This window comes from Lepidothrix coronata, unplaced genomic scaffold (assembly GCF_001604755.1).
Source record: "Lepidothrix coronata isolate B3197 unplaced genomic scaffold, Lepidothrix_coronata-1.0 Scaffold23, whole genome shotgun sequence".
Lineage (NCBI taxonomy): Eukaryota > Metazoa > Chordata > Aves > Passeriformes > Pipridae > Lepidothrix > Lepidothrix coronata.
The window spans coordinates 7,429,645-7,438,915 of record NW_016690203.1 but is presented as its reverse complement, the minus strand read 5'-3'; the positions used below and the strand labels follow the sequence as shown (position 1 = coordinate 7,438,915).

The 9,271-nt window shown below is 64.8% G+C and overlaps 2 protein-coding genes across 2 annotated transcripts in view; both read right to left on the bottom strand.

Moving 5' to 3' along the window:
• Nucleotides 1-3,421, bottom strand: part of PEAR1 (platelet endothelial aggregation receptor 1) — a 19,436-nt gene extending 16,015 nt beyond the window's left edge. The window contains exons 1-3 of the mRNA XM_017808395.1: nt 3,368-3,421; nt 1,617-1,709; nt 1,376-1,524 (exon numbers count right to left, since the gene is read on the bottom strand). Of these exons, the coding sequence (XP_017663884.1) occupies nt 1,376-1,524; nt 1,617-1,708 (241 nt within the window). The 5' untranslated portion in view covers nt 1,709; nt 3,368-3,421. The remainder of the gene's footprint in view (nt 1-1,375; nt 1,525-1,616; nt 1,710-3,367) is intronic.
• A 4,471-nt stretch (nt 3,422-7,892) lies between these two features.
• Nucleotides 7,893-9,271, bottom strand: part of NTRK1 (neurotrophic receptor tyrosine kinase 1) — a 9,112-nt gene continuing 7,733 nt past the window's right edge. The window contains exons 15-17 of the mRNA XM_017808394.1: nt 8,726-8,966; nt 8,167-8,325; nt 7,893-8,078 (exon numbers count right to left, since the gene is read on the bottom strand). Of these exons, the coding sequence (XP_017663883.1) occupies nt 7,893-8,078; nt 8,167-8,325; nt 8,726-8,966 (586 nt within the window). The remainder of the gene's footprint in view (nt 8,079-8,166; nt 8,326-8,725; nt 8,967-9,271) is intronic.

Sequence of the window (9,271 nt, the reverse complement as noted above, 5' to 3'; positions counted from 1 at the left end):
TGGGACAGACCCCCCTTAACCCCCCCAATGCCCATAGGGACACCCTGCACTGGGGCAGACCTCCTACAGCCCCCCATGGCCCTGGGGACACCCTGCACTGGGACAGACACCCCCCTTCACCCCCCCATGGCCATAGGGACACTCTGCACTGGGACAGACCCCCCTTAACCCCCCCAATGCCCATAGGGACACCCTGCACTGGGGCAGACCTCCTACAGCCCCCCATGGCCCTGGGGACACCCTGTACTGGGACAGACCCCCCTTCACCCCCCCATGGCCATAGGGACACTCTGCACTGGGACAGACCCCCCTTAACCCCCCCAATGCCCATAGGGACACCCTGCACTGGGGCAGACCTCCTACAGCCCCCCATGGCCCTGGGGACACCCTGTACTGGGACAGACCCCCCTTCACCCCCCCATGGCCATAGGGACAGGCCCCTTTCAGTCCCCCATGGCCTTGGGGACACTCTGGACTGGGTCAGCCCCCCTCCAATCCCCCACGGCCCTGGGAACACCCTGCACAGGGACAGACCCCCTCAAACTCTTCTCCATGCCCTTGGGGACACCCTGCAGGGTGACAGCCACCTCGGTGTCATCGAGAACACCCTGCACTGGGACAGCCCCATCCACACCCCCCCGCATGGCCTCAGGGACCCTCTGTGGTGGGACAGCCCCCCTTCAGCCTCCCATGGTCTTGGGGACAACCTGCATTGCAACATCCCCCATCCAGCCCCCACCATAAGCTTGGGGACACCCTGTGGTGGGACAGCACCCCTCCAGCCCCCGAAGACCTTGGGGACACCATGCATGGGGATACCATGCACAGGGACAGACCCCTTCGAACTCCCCCCCATGCCCTTGGGAACACCCTCTCATAGGACAGCCCCCCTCCATCTCCCCAGTGGCATTGGGAACACCCTGTACTAGGACACCCCCATCCATCCCCCCCCCGGCCTCAGGGACACTCTGTGCTGGGACAGCCCCCCTCCAGCCCACCCATGACCACGGGGACAGGGCCCCTCCAGCCCTCTGTGGCTCTGGGGACACACTGCACTGGGACATCCCCCCTCCAGTCCCCCACGGCCTTGGGGACAATCTGCACAGGGACAGACCACCCTTGAATCCCCCTCCCATATCCTTGGGGACACTCTGCAGTGGGACAGCCCCCCTCCAGCCCCCCATCATGGCCTCAGGGACACCTCCTCATGGGACTGCCCCCCTCCAGCCCTCCCAATGTCCTTGGGGACAACCCACAGTGGGACAGGCCCCCTCTCCAATGTCCTCGGGGACATCCTCTCATGGGACAGCCCTCCTCCAGCCCCCCATAGCCTGGGGGACAGCCCCCCTCCAGCCCCTCACGCCCTCGGGGACACCGTGTGGTCCCCAAGGGGTTCTGGGGAGCCGGGGCTGCTCCCACCTCTGCTGCGGGCAGGGCAGGGGGGAGCCCAGCCCGCCGGGACAGGGCTCGCTGGAGGACACGACGTGGGGCTTGGTGTAGGATTCCTTCACTGCCGCCGTGAAGCTGCGGGGGTGGGGGGGTGTGCGAGGTGAACAGCAGGTCCTGCGAGGCCCCACCGCTGTCACCGTGCCCCCTCCCAGCGCCCCCAGCCCTACCTCTCCCAGTAGCTGCACACGTTGGGGTCGCTGGGGCGGAGGGCAGCCAGGAGGGCGGCGTGCACGGCCAGCACCGCGGCCCGCAGCAGCATCCTGCCCGGAGAGAGACCACGGCTGCACCCTCTGCCTCCACACATTCCCGCTCCACACCCACCGCCCCCGGCCCCGGCTCTGGATCCGAGATCCGACCTCCCCGCGGGGCTGGCTTCGCATTCCTCCACCCCGAGAAACGGCCCCGGCCCCGCTGCTCCCCCCGTGCCAGGGGGAAACTGAGGCGCGGCCGCTCGGCAGCCTGGGTGGCCCCACGCAGCCTCATCCCAGCATCCCCAGACACCCCGGGGCGCATCCTGGCATCACCCCAACCTCTCCAGCAGGACCCCATCCCGGGATGCCGCCAGAGGTGGGAGCCCGGGGTGCCGGGGCGGGGTTTGGCACGGCGGCTCCAGCCCCTGGCGCGGCGCCGCACGGCCCCACTTCAACCCGTTCTGTGTTTATTCCCAGTTGTGCTTCCTGGATCCAACGGCTTCTTGCTCAACCCAGAGAGGGTCTGGCTTTGCCGGGGCGGCTCCGGGATCGTTGCCAGCCCGGGGGGCCCGGCTGGGAGGGCCAGCGAGCCCCTGAGCCCCCCGTGCTGGGGGTGCTGTTTACCGGGACGCGTGTTACGGGGCTGGGGCTGCCGAGTGCCAGGGAGGAAACAGAGGTTTCCTGGTCAGCACAGCTGGATTCACGCTGGTTTCCTTGCTGCTCCGGCCGTAGGACACCCCAAAGGTGCTGCCCCGGCAGCCCCCTGAGTTCATCCTCCCCCTCACCGGAGCCCGCGCTGCGTTTTGGGGCCAGAGCATCCGGTTTTGGGTGGAAAAACGGTTTAGTGGGAAAGTTTCCCCCATTTCCCTTCGGCTCCCGGCAGTGAGGAATTAATTGCTTATCCGCTGCCAAAATTCCCTCCCCTGGACCCTGGCAGGGGGGGAGAGCCATGGGAACCCCAAGCCCTCCCAGTGCTCCCACTGCCAGCCTCATGCTCTGCTCCAGCAATGGGGGGTGGGGGGTCCCAGAACTGCCGGGAACAACAGGAACCACTGGGAGATACCGGCAGGAAAAGTGAGGAATCATCAAAACATGCTGGCGGGCCCCATCTGCTCCTCACTGGGGAGCCCAACCGCGGGAAAGAGCCCCCCCATGGATGCCACAGTGGCGAGAGACCCCCCCCCAAGACCTGACACTTCCCTCCCCACGGCTGTCCCTGAGCACCTCCCGGGTGGGATGAGGAGCATCAGCCGCTGGTGATGGGGGTGGAGGGGGCATGTGGGGTGAGGGCAGGGGACCAGGGACCAGCCCTGCCCTGTCCCTGCAGGGGACACTGCGCTGGGCTCCCCCAGCCGTTATCTCTTCCTCCACCACAGCCCGGGGGGTGACGCGTTTCCTCCGGGACCGCGGACCCGCAGGGATGGGGCTGGGTGAGGGTGAGGGGGGCAGGGGGGTGAGTCAGGGACATGGGCAGGGACAGGGGCAGGGGCAGCACTGGGGTCACCAAAGGGTGTCGCAGCCCTGTCCCACTCCCCGTCCACCGCCGTCCCCTCGCTGTCGTCCCCCCCCGCCCCCGCATCCCCTCACCTTGGAACCTGCACCATTCCCAAGCCCCCCACGGTGCTGGGGGCTGTTCCCGCTCCGGCAGCACCTCAGGGCACGGCGCAACCCCCCCCGCCCCACCCCCGGCCCCCAGGGTGCCCCAGGCTGGGCACGGTGGCACTCACCTGGCCGGGGGCCGCGGTGACAGGCGGGGGGGGGTGCAGTGGCCCCACGCGGGGCTGGCCTGGCCGGTGGGCTCGGCCGGCCGGGATGGCGCAGCACGGCCGTCGGAAGCGGAGGGAGGGCCCGGAGCTGCTCTCAGGAAGTTTGGACGTGGAGACTACTACGGAAAAAGGAAAAAAATAAAAAACCCTAATTATTTTTTTCTTTTCTTTTTTTTTTCTTGTCTGTCCAGGAACCAGCAGAGTTTTGGCACAGCAGCATCCCCGAGGCTGCTCACACACGGCGCTGGGGGGGGATGGGGTCCATGGGGACGTCCCGGCGTGACCCCTCAGCTGCAGGGTGTCCCTGTCCCGAGGGCTCTGTGGCACCCGTGGGTGCAGGCCCTGACCTGGAGTGTCCCACAGGGCCGGGGCAGGTGAAGGGACCCCCCAGCCAAGGGGAGGGGCCGGGGGGACCGAGGTGTCCTTCAGCTTCATGGCACGGACTGGTGGTTGGGAAGCAGAGCCCGGGCTGGTGCCCAGTGTCCTGGGCACATCATCCCTGCATCCCAACATCCTGGGCACAGCATCCCTGCATCCCAACATCCTGGGCACAGCATCCCTGCATCCCAGCATCCTGGGCACAGCATCCCTGCATCCCAACATCTTGGGCACAGCATCCCTGCATCCCAACATCTTTGGCACAGCATCCCTGCATCCCAGCATCCTGGGCACAGCATCCCTGCATCCCAGCATCCTGGGCACATCATCCCTTTATCCCAACATCCTGGGCACAGCATCCCTGCATCTCAGCATCCTGGGTACATCATTCCTGCATCCCAAGGACACATCGTTCCTGCATCCCAACATCCTGGGCACACATCATCCCTGCATCCTTGGATCCCAGGAAGACATCCTTCCTGCATCCCAGGCACATGTTCCTGCACAACATTCCAGGCACATCATTCCTGCATCTCAGGTAAATCACCCCTGCATTCCAGGGACACATCATTCCTGTATCCTGGGCACACACCATACTTGCATCCTGAACTCTCAGGTAACATCGTCCCCACATTCCGGGCACACACTGTCCCAGCATCCCGGGCACACATGATCCCCACATCCCAGGATCCCGGGCACACATGACCCCTCCATGTCAGACACCCCAGCCTTACATTGCAGGATCCTGGCCACGTGTTTCCCCAACATCCCGGGATCCTCAGCCATCCATCACCTCTGCATCCCTGGATCCTGACTATATATCACAATTACATACCTGCATCCCGGGACCCCCATCCACGTGTCACCCCTATCCTGGGACACCCGTCCACGTGTCGCCCCCACCCCGGGACCCCCGGCCGGGCAGCTCAGCCCCAAGTGTCCCCCTGCCCAGCCGCCCCCCCCCCGCCCCCATCCCCCATTAGCGGCCTGCGCTGCTCCCGAGGCGCCGTTAATTGCTCTGCTCGTTACAGGAACAGCTCTAATCACTCACAACGATTTTCACGTCCCAGGGCGGCTCAGCTGCCCACCCCCCTCCCCTACCGCCCCCCCTCCCTTGCCCGCCCCGGCTCTCCATTAGGATCGAGCCCACCCGCAGCTGAGGCTCCGCTGTGGCCACCCCAAAACGGCGCTTCCTGGAGCAGGGGTTGGGCACCGAGGGGTCCCGCGCTGGAGACATCCGGAGCTGGGGACCTGGCGTGGAAGTGACCCCCCCCGCCCCGCGCCAGTGCTTTTTAAGGTGTCCCCAGGGCGGTGTGGAAGTATTTATTGCTCGGGGACACTTCAGCGGCACTTCAGTGCCGAGATGCCTTTGCAGCCCCCCCGAGAGCCCCCGGAGCCAGAGAGGACGGAGACCCCCAAGTGCACTTCGGTGTGGTTGGGGGCTGTGCGGGGTCCATCCCTTGCAGGGCCAGGACACAGCCGCATTCACAACTCCGCTGTCCTCCCATCCATCCACCCCATCCGGGGGGGAGGAACCCCAAAACACGCCTGGTCCCTTTAGAGGGGACCTGGGGTCGCTTTAGTAGCTTCTGAGGGGTGGGACCTCCCCCAGAGAGCAGATCCAGCCCTGCCACGGTCTGAGCCTGCGGCATCAGGGAGCAGGAGGGTGGCTCAGCCGGGCTGGGACCCTCTGGGCAGGATCCGTCCGGGGGTCACCCAGCCGGGCTGCAAGAGGCAGAATCGGGGCCGAGACTCCCCAGGTCTGAGGAACCCGGGTTAGCGGGGCCAGGCCACGGTGCCGCTGGGGCGGCAGCTCCGCCTGGGAGCGGAGCCGTTAATTACCTCATTGCCAGAGTCCATTACCGCTCCCCCCGGAGCAGTGAAATGGAGAAACTGCTGCAGGAGGGAGAGAGGGGAGGATCCGATCGATCGCGGGGGGAGCCTTAACTCTTCCCTGACCACCCTAAGGGGGAAACTGAGGCACAGCCACCCCCACGGGGGAAACCGAGGCATCGCCACCCCAGGAGGGAAACTGAGGCACGGCTGCAGGGGAGCCCTCCCTGTTTTGGGAGGGGGGGGGGACGTCACCACCGCACACGGTCCCTTTTGGGGCGTTGGTCTGTGGCAATCTCCAACACGGGGCTGGAAAAGCTCAAGGTTGTAATCTAGTTCCTTCCTCAAATTAGATAAGAGGGAAAAAGGCCATAAATCAACGTGGGCAGCAATTAGAGACCCCAAAGAAGCAGGTGGGGGGCTCTGCCAGCCCGGCTGAGCTCCAACAGGACCAGACCCTGCCTGTGCCAGCTCCCCACATCCCGGGGCTGGACCCTTGACTAAGATCCAGGGCCTGACAGAGGGGCCTGAGCCCTGGGCTGGGGGCTGGATCCAGCCCCACTGCAGGGTTTTGGGATGGATTACAGGCTGGGAGCTGTCGGGTGCTGGGGTTGGCTCTGATTTCCTCCAGTTCTTGTTGTGCCACATCCAGCCCCGGCCACCCAGCACAGCCACATGCTCTGTTGACCCCAAGCCCCCTGGTACCTGCCACAGACCCCCCCCAGCTGCTCCCACCTTGTGCCGTGCCTCAGTTTCCCCCACGACCCCGCTTTCCTCCTGCTTATCTCGGGTCACGGGGGGTAACAAAGGAGCTGCCAGGGCCCTGCCTGTGCTGCCTAATTATCCAGATGAAATCAATTCAGCTCCATTATGGTCAAATCCAGGTCTCAACCATTACCAAGGCGGCTGGAGAGCCCGAGGAAGGATGATGGAGTGGACGCTACAGGGCATGTGATAACCCCTGGTTCTGATGAGAGGGCACAGGGAAGGGGGGATGACGCCCTTGGGTGGGGGGTGTTGGCTCTGTGCTGTGAAGTCCCATCCATCTCCTGGACCCCTTGGCGAGGGGACTCAGGTGCCCCAGGCCAGGGTATGGCACCAGCACCCCTGGGGCACTGCCCAAGGTGGTCCCTGTGGCGCAGCCAAAAACATCCCCCTCTGGGCTGAGGATGAGGACACCATCCCTGCATCCCAGGTTCCTGGGGGCACATCTCTGCATCCCAACATCCTGGGAACAGCATCCCTGCATCCCAGGTTCCTGGGGGCACATCTCTGCATCCCAACATCCTGGGAACAGCATCCCTGCATCCCAGGCACTCATCATCCCTGCATCCCAGGTTCCTGGGGGCACATCCCTGCATCCCAGGCACTCATCATCCCTGCATCCCAGGTTCCTGGGTACACATCCCTGCATCCCAGGCACTCATCATCCCTGCATCCCAACATCCTGGGCACAGCATCCCTGCATCCCAACATCCTGGGCACAGCATCCCTGCATCCCAGGTTCCTGGGTACACATCCCTGCATCCCAGGCACTCATCATCCCTGCATCCCAGGTTCCTGGGTACACATCCCTGCATCCCAGGCACTCATCATCCCTGCATCTTGAGGCCCTGGGCACACATTGCTTCATCCTGGCACACATCATCCCAGCACACATCATCCCTGCATCCCGGGGTCCTGGCACACATCATCCCTGCATCTTGGGCACACGTCCCCACATCCCGGGATCCCTGGGGCAGCACCTCCCCTCCAGCTCCTCTGTCCCAGACAGGGTGGTCTCCCTGCTTCAAAAAGCCCAAAATCCCTCCATTCCCCACACCCAGATGACACCCCGGAGCAGGCAGGGCCCAGTGCGGGGGAGAGACGGTTTATTAGTGACTGGTTTTGCTGCAGAGCACGGGGCGTCCCAACTCCCCCAGAGAGCTGAGCCCCCCCAGATCCTGCACGGACCCCGTGCTGGGGGGCTCTCAGCTCTGCCCCCTCGAGCCAACCCACGTCAGCAGAACAGCTCCATCCCGGCACGCTGGGGGAATGACAAGGAGCCAGGCAGCAGGGCCACAAACCTGGGGGTCCCAGCCCTGGGGGTCCCCCAGCCCAACCCTCCAGCCCCCCCTGGGATGGGCTGGCATTTTCCACTATAAATAAGGTTTCAGCCCTCTCCCCCTGCTTGGGGCATCAGTCCAGGGCTGTGCAGGGGGGGGAAAGCCATGCCCCTGGGCAGCAGGGAGGGCAGAGGGGCAGCGGGGAGCTGAGGGCGGGTGGGGGTCCCCGCTCAGCCAAGGATGTCCAGGTAGACAGGGGGGGTCTTGACGAGGGCCTGGAGGCGGCTGTGGATCTCCTTGATGGGCCGGCGCTGCTGGGGCTCCCGGTGCCAGCAGCTCTGCATGATGGCATAGACCTCGGAGGGGCACGTGCGGGGACGCTCCAGCTCCCGCCCCTGAGTGATGCACTCGATGGCCTGTGGGAACCGGGATGGAGATGGGATCCCCCCGCTCTGGGTACCCCCTGGGGGGTCTGTCACCATCCACTCCCCCCTGCCTGCTCACCTCGGTGTTGGAGAGCTGGTACCAGGGCTGCTTCCCGTAGGTGAAGATCTCCCAGAGCACCACGCCGAAGCTCCAGATATCGCTCTCGGTGGTGAACTTACGGTACAGGATGCTCTCGGGGGGCATCCAGCGGATGGGCAGCATGGTCCTGCCTCCCACCTGCCCACGGCGGGGCTGTCAGGGCAGGGCAGGGCTCCCCCCATCTGCCCCCCTCATCCCTGGCCCCACTCATTAAGCCTCAGACGAGATGTAAGGAAGAAATTTTTCATGGTGAGTCCCTGGCACCAGTGGCCCAGAGAAGCTGTGGAATATTCCTTGGAAACATTCAAGACCAGATTGGACAGGGCTTGAGAAACCTGGTCTAGTAGAAGGTTGCAGGTTGGACTGGATGACTTTTAAATGTCCCTTCCAACCCAACCCAACCCAACCCAACCCAACCCAACCCACTCTGTGGTTGAATACAGATGGAGACAGGGTGGGGGGCAGCAGCCAAGAGGGAAAATCGAGCATGGCCGCCCCAGCCCATGGCAGAGCTGGGGGGGGCGAGGGGGCAGCTCACCCTGTAATAGTCAGTGCTGTAGATGTCCCGGGACATGCCGAAATCCCCGATCTTCACCACCAGGTCGTGGCCCACCAGGCAGTTGCGGGTGGCCAGGTCTCGGTGGACGAAGTGCAGGGAGGCGAGGTAGACCATGCCCGAGGCGATCTGCGTGGCGATGTGCAGCATGTGGCCCAGGGCCAGCGGCCCCTGGGGCTGGCCCGGCCCCTGCTCCAGGATCTTGGCGTCGGGGCCGTGGGACCTGCCGGGGGCAGAGGGGCTGCTTGGAGTGGGGGGCACAGGGAGGGGCACGGGGGAGGGTGGGCAAAGGCAGGGGGAGGGCTGTGCACACACGGGTGCCTGTGCCAGGGAACAGAGGGCACATGTGTGTGTGAATGGACACAGGGAAGGGCTGGGCACACATGAGAACATGTGCCAGGGGATGGAGGGCACATGTGTGTGTGAATGGACACAGGGAAGGGCTGGGCACACATGAGAACATGTGCCAGGGGATGGAGGGCACATGTGTGTGTGAATGGACACAGGGAAGGGCTGGGCACAGACAGG